General features: G+C 44.0%; 1 protein-coding gene across 5 annotated transcripts in view; it reads left to right on the top strand.

The window, feature by feature from the left end:
* The window catches only part of ap2a1 (adaptor related protein complex 2 subunit alpha 1), a 34593-nt gene extending 11927 nt beyond the window's left edge, over window positions 1-22666 (top strand). Inside the window, exons 3-21 of one of the 5 annotated variants that reach the window (XM_034078974.2) lie at window positions 8009-8202; window positions 8469-8598; window positions 8836-8937; window positions 9363-9622; window positions 10401-10569; window positions 10760-10897; window positions 11125-11307; window positions 12413-12510; window positions 12587-12818; window positions 13023-13211; window positions 13319-13470; window positions 14597-14659; window positions 15637-15702; window positions 16174-16256; window positions 17262-17351; window positions 17797-17920; window positions 22057-22173; window positions 22278-22347; window positions 22442-22666. In XM_034078974.2, coding sequence (XP_033934865.1) covers window positions 8009-8202; window positions 8469-8598; window positions 8836-8937; window positions 9363-9622; window positions 10401-10569; window positions 10760-10897; window positions 11125-11307; window positions 12413-12510; window positions 12587-12818; window positions 13023-13211; window positions 13319-13470; window positions 14597-14659; window positions 15637-15702; window positions 16174-16256; window positions 17262-17351; window positions 17797-17920; window positions 22057-22173; window positions 22278-22347; window positions 22442-22651 — 2670 coding nt within the window. In that variant the 3' untranslated portion in view covers window positions 22652-22666. The other 4 variants (XM_034078975.2, XM_034078976.2, XM_071202532.1 and 1 more) reach the window with 4 other exon arrangements.
* The last annotated feature ends 1085 nt before the right edge of the window (window positions 22667-23751 follow it).

Consider the following 23751-nt stretch of genomic DNA (forward strand, 5'->3'; position numbering starts at 1 on the left):
ATTACATTATTCAGCTATTACAGGACATTGAGGCTATACATTTTGTTGTTTATATATATCATTTCACTTTCAAGTTTTCAACAAAGTCATTGCAATGCATTTGAGCTGTAACAATTTTGATTGCATTTCTCCGCTAAGTTCAGCAACACACTTACTTGGTCTCTGTAGCTAAAAGCAGCTACAGAGACCATTCAACTAATAACCTATTCAGCTTGTTCTACATGTTCAGCTAAACTCAGCAACAAATGTACACAGTTTACAGCAGGGGTCGGCAACCCCTGGCATGCGTGCCACCATTGGCACGCGGCACCGTAACCAGTGGCACACTAGGAATAAGTGGGCAAAATATTTAAATGTTACTTTCGGATCCTGAACGAGACCGCCGCCAGAGCGCGTCTCCCCGTTACCTGCAGAAGGAAGCCATGCACGCAACGCAGCCCCGCTCTCTTTAACTCCGACTTTCTGCCGCTTTCCCCCGTGGTGCAGATCGTCTCACCGCGGAGGAAAGCACTTCACAAACTGCAGTACCCATAGGGAGCTGTACACATGCCGCAGTTTTTGCGTGGCTGTGTCTTTAGTTGAAAGCCCAGTGACATCTGCTCATCTCTCATTAAATAACATGCTACACAGGGGCGGACTGGCCATGTGTGTTCTGGAGAATCACAGAACGGACGATCGTCCTTATTATTATGCCGTTTAAACCAATTATTTAAATGTGTTTGTTAAATTCTGCCTCATGTAAGTTGCGCTGACAGGTCCACACACTGCTTCCCCGCAGCGAGGCTCCCCCGCCCTCCTGTTGACAGTTCACGAGCGTCAAACTCCCCCCCCGTTGATAATTCACTATTGTCGGCACGCTTTTTAATGGCACTTCATATCAAAAAAGTTGCCGACCCCTGGTTTACAGCACTCGCACGCATTTTCAGCAGGAAATGCATTTTCTCGTTTCTATAAATATTCATTATGTGGAACCTACTTGAGCAGGTCTCCCTTGAAAAAGAGATCAATGATCTCCATGAGATACACCTGGAGAAATAAAGGTTTGAAATATTTTTTCATCAAAACTGTAATTCTCTCATCCACACAGTTCGGTGCACCGACAGCATAAACTCCTGGTGCATGTAATATAAAAGAGAAAAGGGTCAAACGATGTGTACATATAGTATTCAGTCCTGGAAAAAAATAGATCACTGCAAATATTCCACTTTCCCATATTTATAGGTTACCCTAAACCAGTTGTTCCCAACCTTTTTTCTTTTACCAAGGCACTTCTGAATATATTTCCCGACCAACTTTTGGTAGACTTAAACCCACTTCAGAGCTTTCATTTCAAACCTTTATTTATCCAGGTGTATCCCATTGATCTCTTTTTCAAGGGAGACCTGCAGCTTACACTACAAACAATAAATACACATACATTGGTTTTCAAATGTGTATTTATTTGAATAGAACATTTTATAGAGCAAATAATCAAATATAAGTCATCCTAAAAAACATATAATCCATCATATAATAACAAGAACCAGACTAAAAACGTCAACACCATTTCTTAGTATGATGAATGAAATATTATAAACTGCGAACTGGCTCTTTTCTTTTGGCTGAAAGTAGTAGGCCTACCTGAGTAAAAACAAGAAGACATGTCATTTTCATTCCAACTCTCCTTCTGAGTTTCAAAAAAGGTAGGCCTATGGTAACTTAAAAATATATAATAACTTAATAATAATTATAACAGAATAATCAGTTTAAACGGCAAAACTAAATAAAACTATGTTAGGCACATTCGTGCGACACTTGTGCCTGCTTTTGGGAGCAGAGTCTCTTTATGCGCGGGGGGGGGAATAGTGGACAGGGCAACGCGGAGATCCTATTCTACTGACAGCCGGGGGCGGGGCTTGTTTTGGACGTATGCGAGTGAGGAAAACGCCAGCTCGCACAAGTAGGAGGTTAGAAACTAAAAGCACATTGATGGCACTCTCTGAGAGGGATGATACTCGTGTCCCACACGCAGCCAATAGATATCCAGACGTAGTTCACCGTGCTTCAGTTTCAGGGAGCGGTCCTATAGCTCTGCGAGTTCATCCTGAGCTCTGCTGTTTAAACTAGTGGCTGATATTAATGAGAGGATTAAACGGATCCTGCAGGCAATCGAAGTCTTCATTCATAGGACTGGGGAAATGTGACTCAATCCTCTCCTCCAGCACTCTCACCCTCATTACTCTTGTAATATTTTGGCGCGAGGGTAAAAAGCTGCTCTGCACGCCGTAAACAATGACGGCTGGCGTAAGTCATAAGAATTTAAGCAGTCAGTGTGAGGCTATATTCAATTTAATATTTCTAAATCTGAGCAATATATATGTTTTATTAGCTTATCAACTCCATTGTACATGTAATAAAATAAAGTGTATATGAAGTGAAGTTTATTAATTGAGAAATAAATGTGGAACATAAAAAAAAAAGATTCTATGGCACACCTGGACTTGTGTGCTGCGGCATACCGGTTGGGAACCGCTTCCCTAAACTACTGATATCATTTCTCCCAAATCTGTAATATAAATGTTGTTAATTAAGAAACTAAAACTGGTCAAGTAACAATAAAGATGCTTTTCATTCATATTCATTTTAAACACGACAATACAAATGTTTTAACTTGAGAAGAGTTAAGAAATCAATGTTTTGTGAAATAACCCGGATTTACCATCACAGCACGACCTGTGTTGGCCCCTGTCTGTTGGCTGACTCTGCCACTCCTGCCACACACATGAAGGGCTTTGACTCGTCTTAATCTGGATGATTCCTGAGGGCTACTTGGTTTGCAGTTGGTTAAACGTGTGGCCCTTTGAAAACCAGTTTGCGTTTCCACTGCCCAGCGCCATGTAGGAGCCTTTAAGTCGCTGCACCGTCAGAGTGAACATCCCTCAAAGTGCAGAACAATGGAATATTGAATAAGTAGGTACTTGTTGGTATCAGAATGATAGCAAAGGGGTTGCCATTCAAAGTATGTGGAAAAGAGGTAACAGTCTGCCAACAGCAATGTGACACACAGGAAGAGGATGCCAACACACAGGCAAGCTGTAAATGCAAATCAGTGTTATTCCACTTAATATTGATTTGAAACTCTTTCTTAGTTACACAATTGGTATTGTGTATCTTTGCATTTGTTTAAGTTAAAAAACACTGCACATCTTGTTATTTTCACCAGTTATTTTATTTGACTCTCAATGACATTATTTTTTATTTCAATTTAGCTATCATGAATTTACTGAATAAAACTCAAATGTTTATTTTACTCAAACGCATACCTATACATGTTTAAACCAGATAGATTGATACATTTGCAATGGTCTTATTTTATATATTCTCCTTTTCCTATTTCTTTAATCAACTTAATAAAACCAAACAAGCCATCTTTCTCTCACGGGGAAGTCTAATCAGTTCCTGTTTATATGGGTTCTGTCATCCCTGCATCAACACCTGCATGTTAAAGCAAAGCGTTATTATCTGGTTATTTAGATCCTCAACATAAAGCTTTTGAGCTCTTCATAGTTTAGCTCACTGAGAGCTAAACTATGTGATCACTATGACATCTGTCTCAGAACAACATGTGAAACACTGCACCTGATCGGAGTGTACTGACGGTCAGTGTGGACAGAAGGAGAGGTAAATGACCTGCGTGTCATCATCCATACGCTGTCAGATTCACAAACTTTCAAAGTATTATGCCAGGAATCAGACTCTGTTGTTAATCATTTGTTGCCCTCCCGAACCCCAACTAGTTTCAGCTTGAAGCATTGGTTCTTGGTCAGGTCCAACTTATCGGTTCTATGGAAATGCAAGTGCAACATTTATAGCAATAATCATAAGCAAACCAGAAAAAAAGTCAATTACTGCTATAGTCTATTCACTATTAACATTCTCTGGTTCCCACACACACCAGCTGGGGCACCATACAATATAACATTATTGGCTTTTGACGCAGAAGCCGTTGGATAATAATATATAATAAATAATATACTTTGAAGTGCATACTTTTTTAGCTTATTAAATAAATAAATCGTTAATGCTATTTAAGACTTGTTGGTATAATCAAACATGTTTAACTTACAATGGTGGGTAGTATTATGGCACGTATCCACTGCTCGCTTTAAGCGTGCCGAGCCGTGCAGGGCCCGTTTTTGGTTGCGTTTCCACTTGGCCTAGTTTTGGCCCGGGGCTACTTTTTCACCTTTTTTCTGGCCCGACTAAATCGTGGTTCTAGGGCCAGGAACAACCAGGCTGAGTCGGGCTGAGTATGCTAAACTAGAGAGAGAATCGCTGGCAAGGGAGCTACAACTACAACAAGATGAACATATTTGACCGTGATTTAATTGTAATACACGTTTCAAAATGATGCCGAAGTAACAACACACTGATACCGGTTAGTAAAAACCATGAATTAATGCTTTGACAAGTCTGCAGACAGACGGAAGGCGAAAAAACCCTTTTAAAATGCGTGCTTTCTAAATGGAGCTTGGCTAAGCTAACGTTATATATGCTCCGACCGTCCACACTCACAACAACGGCCTATACCAGGGGTGGCCAACCCGCGGCTCTTTGCCTAGTTTCATGCGGCTCTTCAGTTCATATCGAATTGTATATGTGTGAGTTTGGGGGAGAGACACTGACTCCTGACTAGTGTGGCACGGTGTACCGATACTTGAAAGTTATACCGCGATACCCTGCCGTTAAAAACGTTACTATTCCTCCGTTTCATTAGTATCGGTACTTTAAGAATGACGGGGAAAAGTACTCCGGTGAGAAAGCGCCGTTTTAATAAGAGCCGTGTGTGTTCAGCGCTCTGCTTCCACTCCCTGCACTGCAGCGTGCCTGCAGTCCCGCCCCTCTCAAGCACGCTCTAAGTCCCTCCCCTCTCTCGTGCACGCGCTAGCTGCCAGAGCATGTGAGAAAACGTGAAGCTGCAAGTGGGAGTGCAACTGCCGCTGCGCCTCGGCTTGTTGACAAAAAAGACCCCAGAAGCTAAATTTGGAAGTATTTGAGCGATATCTCTGACAGTGAGGGCCAGCCTACGGACACCACGAGGCCCGTCTGTGAGAAATGTATTAATTTTATTTAATACGAATTCTTGTCATTTATTTTATTTATTGTTCTCATTGTTTAAAAGTTTGTTTGACCCCTGAGTGCTAAGAGCTAACGGCTGTGTTGTTTTTCTGGGGCTCTCATTGAAGATGACGTCACGGCTCCGCCTACACTGCGTTACTATAGTAACTGCCCCAGTTCCTAAACTGTAATCAAGCGCAGCATTAAAGTGAGCCGGGCCTAATAAGGCCTAACCAAACCGAGCGAGGCCGACCGAGGCCTGCAGTGGAAACGCGCCATTAGATTAATGACAGAAATGTAACTCCCCTGTCCGCCCAAATGATGGATGAACTCAGACAATTTTATGTATCGATGACCACAGCTCTTAAGTGGCACAGACAATTGAATTAAGAATGTACACCTCCTAACATACCCAAGAACTCATACTAAAGATTTTCTCTTAAGAATAAACATGATTAACAGATAGTCTGTCTTTCTCAGACACAGTTGTGAAATTCAGCCATAATCTATTTTTCCCCAGCATTTTGTTTATCATTTTCAGTGATTAGAAGACATATTTGTTAGCCTTTAATCTTAATTATTTTTGTAATAATAACACACAGAACACGTTTATAGATTTTCATACATACGAATGGAGAAAAAAAAGAACAGACGTTGACAATGAGTCCACTGAAAACGCGTGTTTGTTTCTGAACAGACGGACACAACAATGACATTTTATAGAATTAGTTTCTGTATCCAGAAAAATCTGGACAGATGACCTCTGATAAAATGAGCTATTTTGGTTTATTTACAAGCACCACTCGAACCACAGTTTAGAATACAGGGGGAACCGTTCTCCTAAGAAAGTGAAGAACTTGACACGACTCTGCTTGGCCTCAAGTCAGGAGCTCTTCAACCCACTGTCAATGACTTTTTCACAGCACATTGCCCTCTGAATTCTAATCTGTCAATCTGACGGGACACCAGCTCCGCAGGTGAAAAACTAGTTTGACTTAACAATGCATTAAATTGATAATTTTGCAGTTTGAGTATGATTACGAAGTGAGTGTGTCCCTTATTTTCCAAAGGCATTTAAATGAGTAATACATATTTAAATGCTCTAAATGTTAAAGCTGAAGAAAAACCTAAGCCACTGCGTATTTCCTGATTCAGTGTAGTGGACCAATTTTCACAGGAACAGGAAATGTTGACTAGGCAGAATAATGTTGAGTCAGATCACATCTAAACTACTGCGCAGACAGAGTTTGGACAGAGTCGAAGGCATTAACAACTACTATAAACCAAGAACATTTATTACGGTGAGAGCTTTTTCACGATTCACCCCGTGGTTGCTTAATTTGTTAGGGTAAAACAAAAAAAAGTAGGAAAAGTGCAACTGTCATATGAACTGCTCTAATTGAATCTCTGAAACAGATTCTTGTTCTTCATGACTCTGCTATTCAAAGATGTGTAATGTTTTAGCCCCACCTAGTGGTTAATTCACACTAGTGATGTGCATTGCTTTGTGGTTCTTGCAGGTGAGCAATAAAGAGGCGAAGTATGATAGTTGCGGATTTTTCATAGTCTTATATTTCAACAGTTTTACAACAAACTGTGACTTTTTTGACATGGAAATGATTTGTTAAGATTGACAAACATCACGTGTAATTCATGGCACAATTCAAACGGGATCGAAAGATAATTTTTTATCTCCATTGAATTCAATACATAATTTTTCTGAGATAAGGTCCCATGGACCGGAAGTAGATGGGCGTGACTTCGCCACTCTATAGAGTGCCGCATGACACGTCCTAAAACCCGGAAGTAAACTCCTTCCGGTTCCTTCAACAAAAACGCAATGCAATTTCTCCATAGGATTTTGGAAAATAGCTCGTAATAAGATCTGTGGTTGAAACACATTTAAGAGACGGATCACGTTTTGTTCAGCCGGATAATATTCACATGTCTACCCTACTTTTATAATTTTAGAATCATAAATCTAGTCGCCAGAAGCAAAATGCTAACGTTATGCTATAAACAAACTACAGCAGGGTCGCTGCTTCAACGTCACGCCAACTTAAGATACAGATTCAAAATTGTACAAGTTGAAGCTTTTGTTTTAACACTTTGCAGGAGGCAGGAACTTGCTTTCAAGCAGAACACAGGGAAAAACAGACTTAGCGGGAGTGTGTTCGGCGTAATGACGTAAAACGGCCTTGACAGCTTCTGTAGTCCTGTTCAGCCACTCGGTAACAACCATCGTTTTTCAGACACGTCAACTCTTCAGAAATCACCAGTGGGGTCACTGCTGATGGATTTAATGTCGTAGAACAAAACGTGATCCGTCTCTTCAATGTGTCTCAACCACACACCTTATTTCCAGCTATTTTCCTAAATCCTATGGAGAGATCCCATTGGCTCTTTTGTCGAAGGAACCGGAAGTGGTCAAATGCTAACTTACTTCCGGGTTTTAGGATGCGTCACTGTGGCACTCTATTTAAAAGGGAAATAATAGCATCCGAGTCGGTAGTTAATAACTTACAGAAACATTGAAATTGTTAATGGTTGATGTATAGGCTGGGTGTGATGGGGTCAGGGACCATTTTAACTTTGAGTGATAGGAGTCGTTAAGCTGCAGTCACATGACAAGCAGCCCAACCCTAACCCTTGTATTTATATGGAGTGAGCAGTGCTTTAATACATTTTTATTTATTTTTTAAACAATACCCTGAAAAAGTTCAGATGGTCGCCTAGCAACGTATGGCATGTCCTGCCTTCCCTTTGAAAAGTTGGCACAAGAGTAGATATCCGGGGCGAAACATGCTTATGTGTACGGCCCCTTAATCATATCTCACACCAATTAACCCTTTTAATCCCATGTTGTTGAGATGGCTTCACTTCAGCGCTGTCTCGCTCTCTGTTACTCCAGGGTTACCTGTTCATTTCAGTGTTGGTGAACAGCAACAGTGAGCTGATTCGTCTGATCAACAACGCCATCAAGAATGACCTCTCCAGCCGCAACCCCACCTTCATGTGCCTGGCCCTCCACTGTATCGCGAACGTGGGAAGCCGTGAGATGGCTGAGGCCTTCGCCAGTGAGATCCCTCGGATCCTGGTTGCTGGGTGAGTTCCAGCTGTCTGTGTTGTGTTGGCCCAAGGTTAGCCCGTCCCCCTGAGAAATAGTATTTCATTTCTATACTTTTCAAGGTCGTGTATCAAAAGGTAAAAGATCCAACTTGTGACTTCTGCTTTGAGTGTTAAGGAAGTCAAATCAAAGACATCGTCCTGATTGTCTTCTCTTTTGCTGAGTGATGAAGCCAAGGCACTTTTCTATCATGCACTCCCTGACTTCACTCAGCTGCTGGTAACGTTAATGTGCTGCACCACAGTGACACCATGGACAGTGTGAAGCAGTCTGCTGCCCTGTGTCTGCTGCGCCTCTATAAGACCTCTCCTGACCTGGTTCTGATGGGGGAGTGGACCTCCCGCGTGGTGCACCTGCTCAATGACCAGCACATGGTGAGTGCACCATTCAGACCCGTACCCTAGCAGTGTGGTCCCATAATGCAGTGTTGCTGTGCCTGTTTGATCATGGATCTATGTTTTCTCTTATATACTGACCTCGATCAACATCACAACATATTTGTTTTGTTATAAATATATTTGTAATCGAGGACACTAGTTTCACCACTGATCCCAATGGATATATCTATGGCATCATTAATCATCTTACTGTGAGTGTGTTTCTGTGTTCAGGGTGTGGTGACGGCAGCCATTTCCCTCATCACCTGTCTGAGCCAGAAGAATCCAGATGAGTTCAAGACCTGCGTCTCACTGGCCGTTTCCCGACTTAGCAGGGTGGGTGGGTGGGTGTGTGTGCTTCCTGAATAAGAAATTGTAAAAATAAACATTTTCTTTAGATAAGCATACAAGCATTCATCTCCATTTACAATGTTTCCTGAGCATTGTTTTCTATGAACTTCTGATACTGTTTAAAAGCAAAGTGATAAGTTAGTCAGTCGATTATCAAAGATCGGCTTCCCAGGTGGATGTTGCTCAGTACCCAGCGAGGGATATCTGTGCGTGCTCGTGTATGATAAACACACATTTTGAAATGATTAGTTTTAAGGCAAATACAGAGTCTCCATTTGCAACTAACTGGACTCTCACGGTTCTGGTTCTGGATACTGTAGCTGTGCTCTGCAGAGACAGTTGGACAGTCTCTGCACATATCTAGCTTGAATTAGCTGTAATTGCTACAACTAGTTCTGTTGGCTCTGCAGATTGTGTCTTCGGCCTCCACTGATCTGCAGGACTACACCTACTACTTTGTCCCGGCACCCTGGCTCTCCTGCAAGCTGCTGCGTCTGCTGCAGTGCTACCCTCCACCAGAAGATGGTGCTGTCAAGGGCCGTCTGGTAGAATGTCTGGAGACCATCCTGAATAAGGCGCAGGAGCCACCCAAGTCCAAGAAGGTGCAACACTCCAATGCCAAGAACGCAATCCTGTTTGAGGCGATCGCACTGATCATACACTACGACAGGTGAGTGTTCGCTCACTAGCTGACGCATGCAAACAGTCAGTAACTTAGCAGTGTAGCACCTCCTCTGCCACGTGAGAAGTGACTGGAGGTATTACGTATGTAGACAAGACTCCATCTTCCCTTCACTGTATTACAATAATTTTGTATTAATATGATTCATTTACTATATTTTTATTATTATTTTATGTTATTATAGTTTTCTTAAAATAGTTCCATCTGTGTTTTTAGTTTTATGTATGCACCAATGACATCAAGTCAAATTCCTCGTACGTGTCAACCTGGCAATAAAGCTGTTTCTAATTGTGATGAACTCGTGTGAAATCTCGTTTGTGGTGTTCTCGTGGAGGCGAAGTGATTGTCTGAGGATCTCACTTTGTCTTCACTGACGTTGTTAAATCAGGAAAACAAACCCCAGCCGTTGGCTCTGGGCGACGGCACGCGGAGCTCTCAGTTCCACTTCCTTCCAGACTGTCTGCGGCCCGGCAGACAGCTTCATTTATGTCTGCAGGCTTGTGGATGCACTCGCCAAAGCATCCATTCATTGTTTTCACTAACTGGTATATCATTATTTCAGCATCAATTTGACTCTAGTTTTATTATTGAATCAGTCAACATAAGTAAATGTTGTTGTTGGTATCAACATTAAGATAAGCCCCGCCTCCTCGCCAGCGCGTCTAGTTTGTGTGACGCTAGTAAAGACAAATGATGGAGGGAAGGCGCATCTGAACTTCACTGAAGCCTGTTGACAGTGCAGTACGTGTGGCTGTGTGTTCTGCAGCGAGCCCAACCTGCTGGTGCGAGCCTGTAATCAGCTGGGCCAGTTCCTGCAGCACAGGGAGACCAACCTGCGCTACCTGGCTCTAGAGAGCATGTGCACCTTGGCCAGCTCTGAGTTTTCCCATGAAGCTGTCAAGACACACATCGAGACCGTCATCAACGCCCTCAAGGTACTGTCTCACTGTCAGAACTAAAGGTAGTCTCTTTCCAGTGTGATCAACTGTTTACAAGCAGGTCGTCCCATGTACAAGGTTACAGTCTAAGTGTTATGCTGTCCAGTAGCACCCAGTTGGTCCATCTATACTTCTGTCCCCTTTCCCCTTCTGGTGTGTCACTGTTTGTCTCTTTGTGACTCTGCAGACTGAGAGGGATGTGAGTGTTCGACAGAGGGCCGCTGATCTGCTGTATGCCATGTGCGATCGCAGCAATGCCAAGCAGATCGTAGCCGAGATGCTCAGCTACCTCGAGACGGCAGACTACTCGATCAGAGAGGAGATGGTGGGTTTCAAAGACTGTTCCAGGTGTTAATGCCACGCTATGTTCCGTTCTTTCACCAGGTGTGAAGACTAAATTCCTCTCTTCACATCGAAGGTGCTTGTTTCCACCAGTTGCATGTTGAAAATTGCAGTCTTCAATATAGAACAAAAGATTCCAGTAGCCTTACAGTTTACCCAACATATTTAAAGTCTTCAAAGTAATTGAGCTGTTATGCCTTCCTCATTCAGGTGTTAAAAGTAGCCATACTTGCAGAGAAATATGCCGTGGATTACTCCTGGTACGTGGACACCATTCTCAACCTGATACGCATAGCCGGAGACTACGTCAGTGAAGAAGTGTGGTATCGCGTCATTCAGATCGTCATCAATCGAGACGATGTGCAGGGCTACGCTGCCAAGACGGTCTTTGAGGTAACCCTTCACCAAATCATGACATGTAACTTGTGAGCGCAGCAGTAGATTGAAATGCAGGTCTTCACTGGGAGGGAAACGGATTGGATGTGATGGACTCAAATGTGTGTTGCACATATCTGACGCTTATCAAGTACTGAAAAGTGACAGATTGTCTGTTCAGATACTTAATCTTTCTTTGAGTAACATCTTTTATATTTCAACATTTTTTATCTTTAATAAGCAATACTAACTTGCAGTCTGTTATCAACCTATGTTACTAAAGGAAACTTCTGTTTGTTTTTACATCATTGAGTCCTTTTTTTAATGGTTTAGGATGATTTTGTTTTTATCATAACGTTTAACGCACCAACGTCACGTGTGACGATACAGTAACTAAGGGAGACAACCAGTGTTACAATAGACGTTTATGATCAGAGGGTCTTGCAGATTATCTCCTGGTTTCAACCTGCAGTTGTTCCAGAAGGTGTCCATGTGCACAATAGTTACGCTGCATTTGTTTTCTTTTGTGTGAATTGTGAAGTATGTTGACAAAGAATAAGCATTTTCTTTGTTCATTGTCTTTGAAGACTCATTGTCTTTGAAGACTCATTGTCTTCCGAGTAAATCGCCAGAAGCTCCAACACCTCCTCATCTCCACCGCTCCCATGTTTTCTTTTGTGTTGCCATAAGTTAGTCTCTCTCCGTTGGTGCGCTGGGCTAATGCTAATGCTAATGCTAATGCAAGCAAATAAAATGGCGGCTTCACAAAAACCTTTCCGAGTTTTACGGGGCGTGGTTTGCAATCCGCCCAGCCAATCAGAAATGGGAACCTTTCCCTCCCCAGGAAAGTACCACCTCTCTAGCAGGGACTGAAAAGGGGGGAAAAGGTTCCCGAAAAAAAGTTCTAGTTCCAGATCTGTTTGGTGTGAACGCAACATCCCAGGAACTATCGGAACTATTCCTGGGAAAAGTACTCCGGTGTGAAAGCGCCTAAAGACATCCAAAGGTGCATGTTGCATGATGGGAGACCTTTAAACTCAGACATCAGGATATATGGAATGTGTCCTTTAGCACTGCTGTAGTATTGTTAGAAGACAGCGAGTTGATGTATCGTCTCTTTCAGGCCCTGCAGGCCCCTGCCTGTCATGAGAACATGGTGAAGGTTGGAGGCTACATTCTGGGAGAGTTTGGAAACCTTATTGCTGGAGACCCACGCTCCAGGTATGTTGGTCTTTGGCTGCCAAGGCTCCGTGACGGCTTAATTAATATGTAATAACGTTGCTGTCCTGTCATGCAGCCCCCTGGTCCAGTTCAACCTTCTCCACTCCAAGTTCCACCTGTGCTCCGTGCCGACCCGCGCCCTGCTGCTGTCAGCTTACATCAAGTTCATCAACCTGTTCCCGGAGACCAAGGCCACCATCCAGGAGGTGCTGCGCTGCGACAGCCAGATCCGCAACTCAGACGTTGAGCTGCAGCAGCGTGCTGTCGAGTATCTGAAGCTTTCCTCCATCGCTAGCACAGACGTCCTGGTTAGTTCTTAGGACCCACACAGTTCAGGTCAAATGATCATGATTTCACGTTTCAAGGACCACAGGTTGACATAGTTAATACATGTTTGTTCCACTGTCTTCTAAGACCATCCAGTCCAAATGCCTGCAGTCATGTTCTTGTTGATGTATGCTCCTCTCTGAGTCTGGAGGACCCACAGCATGAGTGTCCTCTGTGTTGTACAGGCTACAGTCCTGGAAGAGATGCCTCCCTTCCCAGAGCGGGAGTCATCGATCTTGGCTAAGCTGAAGAAGAAGAAGGGGCCCGGCACCGTGTCCGTGACAGATCTGGAAGACAGCAAAAGGGAGGGCGGGGAGTTGAATGGAGGGGGTGAGCGGGGGCCAGACACGGCGGCCATGGCTTCCTCCAATGCTGTAAGCAGACTCTATAAACAGTATTTCACGGTTGCTTTTAGCGTCCTTTCATGTATACCAGCAGCTGCAACACAAATACTACATTGCAAGTTTCCTTTGTTTTACAGTCCACCCCGTCACCGTCAGCAGACCTCCTTGGGATTCGTTCGGCTGCCCCTGTTGGTGCTCCAGCCAGTGCTGGCAGCCTATTGGTGGATGTGTTCTCTGAGGCAGGGCCTGCCGCACCTTCTGCTGCTGTGAACGATGACGGCTTCCTAAGGTGAAAGGTCTTTTTCTTCATGTGTACATTGAGAATTAGCCAAAGTCCAGGATGAATATCTAGCCAGCTACTTATCAGTTTTCTAGTCTGCATCATATTTGATCAACCAGCTGTTACTGAAGTGCATGTTTGACACGCAGAATGTTCAGAGAGTGTCTCCCACGCGGGACTAGGCTGAAGAGGGCTCTGCCCCTAATGGTGGTAGATGTACACATGTGACTTTTCTGTTGTTCTTTGTGAAGTGAAATAGTCGTTGATGTTTGTGGTGTAGTCCGCACTGTGAGGCCAACATGTTACATGTCTGCGCTGATGGCTCTTTCTCTCTTTGCTCTATCTTTGTCTGATATGGACCTGTCAACCCAGAGACACTCAGATACTGATACTGATGCTCTGCTTTTTTAAACTGGGTTTGTATGATAAGTAGCCCACATTTAATATAAGCAAGAATAGGGATTTACCGTCACGGGTGTCTTGGCCTAGAGACGAATATCTCTGCTATTTTCACCACGAAAAACTAAGAGAAGCCGCCTCCTACTTTGAATTTGCATTTACTTAAAAGTTTTGAATCCAATTTATCGTTCTTAGTGTAAAAGACAAAAATGAAAATGTGTCGTAGCCCTAGGAGGCTGTCAGTCTCCTGCAGTCTACAGAGGTCACAGAGAGCAGGAAGTAGACTTCTCTTTCAGGGTTGGCAGGTCTGCTATACTTGTCTTTTCTTATTATCTTGCTATGTATGTGACTGTCTTTCGTCTTCTTCTCTCCTTCCCCTCTCTCCTTATCCCTCTCTCTCTTCCTGTGTGTGTGTGTGTGTGTGTGTGTGTGTGTGTGTGTGTGTGTGTGTGTGTGTGTGTGTGTGTGTGTGTGTGTGTGTGTGTGTGTGTGTGTGTGTGTGTGTGTGTGTGTGTGTGTGTGTGTGTGTGTGTGTGTGTGTGTGTGTGTGTGTGTGTGTGTGTGTGTGTGTGTGTGTGTGTGTGGTGTGTGTGTGTGTGTGTGTGTGTGTGTGTGTGTGTGTGTGTGTGTGTGTGTGTGTGTGTGTGTGTGTGTGTGTGTGTGTGTGTGTGTGTGTGTGTGTGTGTGTGTGTGTGTGTGTGTGTGTGTGTGTTCTACTGTGATTGGACTTTGACAGAGATCTGGATCAGCCCACAGAGACCTGTGACTCCCTATTGGTGGAGGGTTCTGGTGACTCGGAGTAAGGGCCCAGTAGTAAACTACAGAACTAGCCAGTAGCTATAGTAGTATACACGTTTGTTTTCTAGACAGACTTTTTATCTTCAAATGAACATTACTGATCAGATCCACTGAATGTGCAGCTTGATCACGTGAGGCACTTAGGTTTAAACGTACATGCCTTTGAGCGTTTGAACCGTACCAAAGGACCCATACACCACAGTTAGCCAGCTCGTCTACGGGGAGAGAGCAGTGTCCACATGGTGAAAATACACCCCTGTTGTTTCTGGAAAGAACATTTACCAGAAACACGTAAAGTACACGTTATGAAAGCAGCCAATGGGAGCTGACGGCTAGACATCACCATCTTTAGATGCAGGTTCCAGCTGTCGACCTCTGAGGCCGCTCTCTGGCAAACTGCCAAGTAGTCAGAACTACTAACGTTAACAATAGCATGGATACATCTTCTCACAGGCCTTCCGGCGCTGAGGGAACTCACGCTGTAAGTTATGGGAACACATGGGTGACAGGATGAATGTTGTTGGGCTCTGTACTCAAGAAGAGACCGGTCATATGGAGAGAGGGGACCCTCAGACGCTTTGATGTGTGGGCGGTGGGTGGGCAGAACGTGTTCTGATACATGAAGTCTCAAAGGAGCTGAACGTCTCAGAGGCATGTGTTCCATGTCTGGTGCACGGTGCTCCAGTTCAGCTTCAACATGCAGGCCTTTACACAGTAGAGACCGTTCAATGTGTCCTGATGATATGTTCTACAAACTGCTTTTACTAACCACCGCTGCATTTTATCCTCTTCTTGTTTTTCTTCCTCTCGTGTTTCTCTGAACCAATCTCTATCTCGCCTGTGGCGCATGGATGCTCCTTCACTCCCTGGCTGTGTGTCCTGTCTGTATCCTCCTCCTCCCCCTCCTCCTCCTCCTCCTCCTCCTCCTCCTCCTCCTCCTCCTCCTCCTCCTCCTCCTCCTCTGTCCTGTGCTCTCAGCTCGGCTCCTCCCTCTGAGGAGGATCCTGCTCCTCCTCTGCCTGAGGCAGACGAACTTCTTAACAAGTAAGCTCTGTCTCTCTCTGTACTCGTCATGTGGACGTGAGCCTCGCTGAAAGCATACTTGCTCCCTGTAGGGTTAGCCGTAGCCAGAGAGAGACGCACTTACATAGAACAAGGATTACACCTCTAACGTCCACTTGACAGAGCTGTCATAACTCGAGGGATAATCCCATTCTGATGTTTTAAGGAGTCTCCAAAGCCCCTCCTTTTCCCCATGCCAGTTGGTCGGCTGTTTTTCAGGAGAATAGTAATTGTGCGGTTGGACTGGAGCTACTGACTGTGTACGCTTTATTTAATGATAATGCTGTTGGAAGCACGTCTGAATACAGACTTTATCCAAGTCAACCTGACTCCACTCACCAGAACAAAGCCTTCCTAGGGTCGATGTGATGGGTTGCTTTGGATCTGATAGAAGTGCAATGTTCAAAGCAAATGTTAGTGTTGACTAACCCTTGAAACGCCTTCATCCAACAGGTTTGTGTGCAAGAACAATGGGGTTCTGTTTGAGAATCAGCTTCTACAGATCGGCATCAAGTCGGAGTATCGTCAAAATCTGGGTGAGTGTTCTTCACAGAGAGAGGAGCATCCTGCCAGGATGCAGTGGCACTCTGACATGGGTTGTTGTGATTGGCGGGGCCTGGCAGATGGTGGATGTTGTTCTGTTGCCTAGTTACTGATATCTAGGGCTGGACAATATACCGACTTCTTTTATATATCAATAGTTTTTCAAACGGGATATAGGATGAGAACATATGACTGAAATCAATATAGTTTGATGTTCCTCTCGTAAAGCCATGTCGGTGTTTGCATCTCTCCACCCTCACATTCTCCACGGAACCCACTCATGCCCCGTGAAGTCTGCCACTGAGTCCTGAGCGATGAACCCACGCCATTGGTCTTTGCTCTATTGAGAAAACTATCCTATTATAACACTATTTAACAATATGAAAACAACAGCTAATAAACCCATCCCAACCACTGACCCAGCCTAAGCTAGTCTTGTTTGCTGGTGACTTGTAGATTTGACTTCCTAACATATTGCCCATTTCCTAGAAAATACAGATGTGTATACTGTTTATATATACCGTGTCGTAGGGCTGCTCGATTGTGGCAAAATCATAATCTCGATTATTTGGGTCAATAATTGATATCACGATTATTAAAAACGATTATCCATTTACTTTGAAAACATCCATTTATTGAAAATAAAGATGTGAACAGTATATTTTTAACAGTTGATCATCCTGAACTTTAAGTATAATTCAACTGAAAAACCAATACAAAAATAAAATAATGGTTTGATTTCGATGATGTTGTTTTCATAATCGTTGCAAGCCAAAATCGTAATTGCGATTTAAAATCCGATGAATTGAGCAGCCCTATACTGTGTCACGCCTTTCAACCTCAAAATACACGATGGGTGTTCCTTACCGCCCAGCCCTACCGGGTTTAAAGAGCTGCGTAGTGTGGGTTTATCACTTCCTCTGGGTCAGAGGTCATTGGGCCTAAGGTCAAAGTGACGGCGCTGCAGAGTAACCGTGTCCCAACACTGTGTCTCTCAGGGAGAATGTACTTGTTCTACGGTAACAAGACTTCAGTGCAGTTTGCCGGCTTCACCACCACCGTCAGCTACCCTGGGGAGCTGCAGTCTCATATCCTTTTTGTGCCATCATGTTCCTGTATGTTCACAAACCAATACACTTCAGACGACTGGGACACAGCATGCGACTCTACCAGTCCTAGAAACAAATCAGTATCCGCTGAGAAATTACAAATGAGTTTGCTCATTTTCTCACTGTGCACTTAAGAGCACTAACACATGTGAGAAGGCCACCAGCCTCGTTAGCAGAGGGACTAACCTACAGCCTGGGGTCTGTCTCTGGAGCCCTCTCATCATGCCCACTCGACACTACAGCCCCCGCCTTCATGTGCGTTCCCACGGAGGAATCAGTGTGTGTTTGGTTGTCAGGCGATATGTGCACTTCTATTGGAAGTCTAGAGTAATCCACAGTCCTGAGAACGTGTGAGTGGTGTCGACCGTTTTAAGGTGTGTGGAAGTCCGTATGTGATGTCTTGTGAGCCTTGACAACCAGCCACAGCTCAACGTTCAGACCAAGCCAGTAGAACCACTGGTCGAGGCGGGGGCCCAGATCCAACAGGTCCTCAACATAGAGTGTCTGACAGACTTCTCTGACGCTCCGCTGCTCAACATCAAGTTCAGGTGAGCTCCGGCAACCAGGTACACGACAGATGGAATGAGAATGACTTTGATGAATTGACCTTTAAAATCAGACGTTTCCCTTACTCTCTGGATTCTCAAATAGGCTGTGTATCAGTAGACATGATTTGGATATGCTTGAGTTTCAACATCCCTGTTAACTGTCACATACCTAAACAAAGCACACGGTGTTGCAGTGGTCAGTTTGACTGAGCCATGGTTCCGCCTCCCGGCTGCGGGGCCAGGGCTCGAAGCATCATGCACTCAGGTCGGCTCAAATGTCCTTTGGACTCCAGGTCACCGGAGGAGATCTTGGTGGTCAAATAAAGGGTCTCTGTGTCCTTACAAAACACGGATTTGGCTTCAATCCAAGAATAGATTTGCGAAGACAATTTCACGCAAGGAAACTGGTGAAGTCAATAAAGCAATCTAACACGTAAAAAGTTCTCTTTTTACCACCATCAGAGGACATTTCGCCTAATGTGTGGTGCCTGTCGTGTTGGATAATGGAGCCCATGCAGATGTATAGCCTAAAACATTTCCTCAGCATTTCCAAAAATAAAATTGTGTGTGGGGGGGTGTTAGTGCCCAGTGACGAGACTAGAGCTTTTATTGAGGTTTTACACAACGTCCCAACTTCATTGGAATTGGGGTTTGTAAATACAACTTGTGTTGATCAAACCATGTCACTAAATTCATGTAATAAGTCATTCTTTGACTTATTTTCATTCAAACTCGTGCCAGTATGATTTCAAATTACACGAGTATTTATTTACATTCTCGTGGGTCTTACATTGAAACTACAAGAACCCTGGAGGAGAGGAAAGTTAGACCCAATTAGTGTGCCAAAAACAAGCTGTAACTGATCTGTAGGTGTCACTGGAGCATGGGGGAACCATGTGTGCGCGATAGACAAGAGAATCCAGCCTGTGCACATGGAGCTGAAGACAAAAGGACCGAACGCGTGGTGTTGCTGTGTGAATGTGTAATGTTCAAAAGCATGTTGACTTTGTATTAATGTTTCCATTTCTCAGTTCTAATTTAATGATCTGAATAATGAATGAATGAAAAGTTTATTACAGACTCAGGGTCCAGATAAAATAGAACATAATAATATACATTTCCCAGTGTTGGATAGTGTCTCATCTCTTACCCAAACATACAGTTGTGTTCAAAAGTGTAATGTATTTCATGGCAGTCTTGAGTTTTCAATCATTTCTACAGCTCTTATTTTTCTGTGATTGAGTGATCGGAGCACATACTTCTTTGTCACAAAACAAACATCATGCATTTTCTTTTATGAATTTATTATGAGTCTTCTGAAAAAGTGATCAAATATATACATACAGCATTGCTAATATTTGGTAACATGTCCCTTGGCCATTTTCACCTCAATTAGGCGCTTTTGGTGTCCATCCACAAGCTTCTGGAAAGCTTCTGGTTACGCTTTGACCACTCCTCTTGACAGAATCGGTGCATATCAGCTACATCTGTTGGCTTTCTGACACGGACTTGTTTCTTCAGCACTGTCCACATGCTCTCGGTGGGGTTAAAGTCAGGACTTTGGGAAGCCATTCTCAAACCTTAATTCTAGCCTGATTTAGCCATTTCTTTACCGCTTTATTTGTGTGTCTGTGGTCATTTTCCTTTTGGACACCAAACTGTGCCCAAGACCCTCCTCCTTCATTATTCCATTTACTTTCTGTAAAGCACCAGTTCCATTGGCAGCACAACAGGCTCAGCGCATAATGGTACCACAACCATGCTTTAAAGGGGACCTATCATGCAAAATGCACCTTTGTACGTCTTTTATACATGAATGTGTCCCCGGTGTGTCAGGGAACTCAGCAAGTGTCAGAAAACACAACCCTCTATTTTCCTCCGTACCCACATCTCTAAAAAAGGGGCTGCAATGGATCTGAGACAGACTGATCCAGATTTGAATTATTTTCTACGTCACAGAAGTGGAGCTCCGCCTATATGGCCAACTCTCCACCTATCAGGGGAATGAGAGGTTGGGCCACCGCCGGCCATTGCCGCTTGAAAGCGCTGGAGACGCTGTAGTACATATGCCAGGCCTGTAAGTGGTGCTGTAGTCTGCCACAAAAGCAGCGAAGAAGACTTCCCTTGCATGGTTGCCATGGTTGCCCTTCTGTTTATTCTCCGCTGTGGCTCTTTCTCTCCCTCCCCGTCGAGGCAAGCGCTGTAATTCTCTCCGGTAGTCCACCAGCAGATGACAAACACCCTCCTCTCCGCCTCTTCCAAGGAACGAGGGGACCGTGCGGCAGAGTTTCAGTTCGATTTCTTTCTGCCGGTCAACATGTCCGTTAAAGTTTAAATCTTCCGGACAAAATTAGAAAAGTGACGGTCGAAGGTCTTCTTTGTTATTCATTGAGCTTTAAAACAAATGAATAAGGACTCTATAATAATATAAGAATAAAACACGGAGGACGGAGATCTCTTTTCCTTCCCCTCCTCTGAGAGCCCAGCAGCTGATCTCAGAGCACGCTCCCCTCTCCTGCAGTATAAAAACTATATTTATATACTTTATATAGAATAGGTATGGCCCTACAATATATTGTTCAAATATAGCATGATAGGTCACCTTTAAAGGTGGGGTAGGTAAGTTTGAGAAACCGGCTCGAGATACACTTGTTGTTATATTCCATGGAATGCTCTTAACATCCGATAGCAATGAATATCTTCAGTGCTTTGACAAAAAATCCATAAAAAATCATCTGTAGAAGCCGTGATACTGTAAAAAGTACAACCAATCCGTTTAGCCTGGATGACCTACCTGCCTGTCAGCCTTCCATCGGGGCACAAACTTATCTTGTGCCCTCATTGGTCATGTGCGCGTTCGTGTGTGTTGGAGGAGGGGCTCTGTGAGGAAGTGGCAGATTTTCTCCGGTTGTGTATTTTCAAATTCTAGCGATCTCGAGCCGGTTTCTCAAACGTACCTACCCCACCTTTAAGGTAGGCATGGTGTTTTGGGGTTAAAGGTCTCACCTTGTGTTTGATCTGACCACAGAACTTTACTCCAGAAGCCTTCTCTTTGTCCATGTGATCAGCAGCAGACTTCAGTGGAGCTTTAATGTGCCGCTTGTGGAGCGAGGGCTTCCTTCCTTCCTGCACGGCAGCCTCTCAGCCCATGGCGCTGTAAAACAAGTTGGACGGTGGACACTGACACCTGCGTGCCAGCGGCTCCTAATTCATTGCAGACCTGGTTCCCCGTTGACTCTTGACCATCCTGACCTATTTTCTCTCGGTATCAGGTGATAGCTTGCGTTTTATTCCTGATCAGGGCAGTGTCGCAACTGTGCCCTGTACTTTATACCTACAAACGGTTGCTTGCTTAGTTAGCTGCTTTGATATGGCGACAAGTGACTTTCCTGACTTGTTCAAATGAATGATCTTTTTCAGATCTGCGCTGAGCTCCTCTGACTTTCCCATTGTAGTCTCATGTGTGTCAGGTGAGCCCTATTTCAATGGGTACCAGCTATAGTGACTATAATCACTCCCCAGAGGTTAAGAGGCCACGTAACAAAGCAACGTTGATTGACACAACTTTTGACATCACCAAAATGTATAATTCATCTTGCTGTATGTATATTTTTCACCCAGCAGATATGATCACATTTTCAGAAGACTCATAATAAATTAAAAAAAGAAACAAACTTCATGATTTATTTATTTTGTGACAAAGAACAATGTGCTCCAATCACTGGAGCTGTAGAGGACATACATGTTCTTTACAAATGTATGTACACTTTTGAACTCAACTTTAGCTATCCTTCTGCCTACATATGTATACTTACACTTTTAGACTGTGTGTGTGTGTGTGTGTGTGTGTGTGTGTGTGTGTGTGTGTGTGTGTGTGTGTGTGTGTGGTGTGTGTGTGTGTGGTGTTGTGTGTGTGGTGTGTGTGTGTGTGTGTGTGTGTGTGTGTGTGTGTGTGTGTGTGTGTGTGTGTGTGTGTGTGTGTGTGTGTGTGTGTGTGTGTGTGTGTGTGTGTGTGTGTGTGTGTGGTGTGTGTGTGTGTGTGTGTGTGTGTGTGTGTGTGTGTGTGTGTGTGTGTGTGTGTGTGTGTGTGTGTGTGTGTGTGTGTGTGTGTGTGTGTGTGTGTGTGTGTGTGTCAGATATGGGGGAGCGCTGCAGAACCTGACCCTAAAGCTGCCTGTCACCATCAACAAGTTCTTCCAGCCCACCGAGATGACTTCACACGACTTCTTCCAGCGCTGGAAACAGCTCAGCCAGTAAGTGTGTTTTTGTGTATGTGTTGTTGTGCGCATGTGTTTTTGTGTGTCTGTGTGTGATGCCAGTTAGGGATTTCATAATGTCCCGTGTGAACTTTCTTCAGACCACAACAAGAAGCACAGAAGATATTCAAGGCTAACCACGGCATGGACACAGAAGTTCTCAAGGCGAAGGTACGTGTTCTTCACAGCGCCAGCCATCTCATGGTGGATCTGTGTTGTTCAGACCTCTGATGGGGCCCCTCTTTCCTGCTCATTCATATGGTAGCTGCTGGGACTGGGATCGGCCCTGCTGGAGGACGTGGATCCCAACCCTGAGAATTATGTGTGTGCTGGAGTGATCCAGACCAAGGGCCAGCAGGTGGGCTGCCTGCTGAGACTGGAGCCCAACAGCCAGGCTCAGGTACAGTACAGCGCCTTGCTCCTGCTTTCCTGTAGTCCAGGCGACGCACGCACACAGAGCCTCGTTTGCAGCTAATGGGTTTTTGGCAACAACTGAAAGATTTTTTAAATCCTCGTGGATCCATATTTATTATATACATTCACATCATTTAAGCATCTGGCTTGTCAAATCAAGTTTTATTTATATAGCACATTTATAAACGATTTTTGGTGGAGCCAAAGTGCTGTGTTACAGTTGCAAGAAAAAGTACGTGAATCCTTTGGAACGACCTGGATTTCTGCATAAGTTGGTCATAAAATGTGTTCTGATCTTCAGCTAAGTCACAACAACAGACACACACAGTCTGCTTAAACTAATACCACACAAACAATGATATGTTTTCATGTTGTTATTGAACACACCATGTAAACATTCACAGTGCAGGGTGGAACAAGTATTGATGGAGATATGAGTGGACAACTAGTCCGCTTTTTCAAATCTCCGCGCGTCCCTAAACAAGCAGGTTATATTACAGGAAGAAATCCAGAGCATACAATTAACCGATAACAATAATCTACTTTAATGGTAATAAGACAATGCAATACAATCAAATACAGTACAAAATAAATACAGATCTGTGGGATCCCACATTTACCTGATACTCACGTGAGCCAGCCAGCCAGAGGAAAGAGAGAGAGCACACAGCGTGCTTCCTGTCTAAATACCTCGCTTACAAGAGGAGGAGTTATCTGCGCCTCCCTTCCAGACCTCCGTGATTGGCTGCCCAAATTATCATGAACACCTCACATCTTAAGTTCCCCAATCCCAGTAGCTCAGCTTCATTATCTCCTAGATCTGAATTGACTGCATGTTAACTCCTCACCTTCCCCCCTTCTTCCTTTGTCCTCAAAAAACCACATGTTCACAGGCCCAAAACCAGCTCAGTTTTCTACACAAATCATTTCCCCCTTTTAAGCTTCTTCATAGTTTACTAACATGAATACATACAAATATTTCCTTACAATTCCCCCTTTTGCACTCTTAAAAAAGAGTGCAACTTACACAAGGCACTTGAAATATAACTATTGTCGCTCCTCTCCACTGTGTTCATCTCTCAACATTATATTTAGAGCCCTTTAAACATTTGGAAACAGCCCTTCATAGCAATTTCTCATGGCAGAATGAGAGGGAGACCA

The sequence above is a fragment of the Pseudochaenichthys georgianus genome, unplaced genomic scaffold (genome assembly GCF_902827115.2).
Source record: "Pseudochaenichthys georgianus unplaced genomic scaffold, fPseGeo1.2 scaffold_523_arrow_ctg1, whole genome shotgun sequence".
Lineage (NCBI taxonomy): Eukaryota > Metazoa > Chordata > Actinopteri > Perciformes > Channichthyidae > Pseudochaenichthys > Pseudochaenichthys georgianus.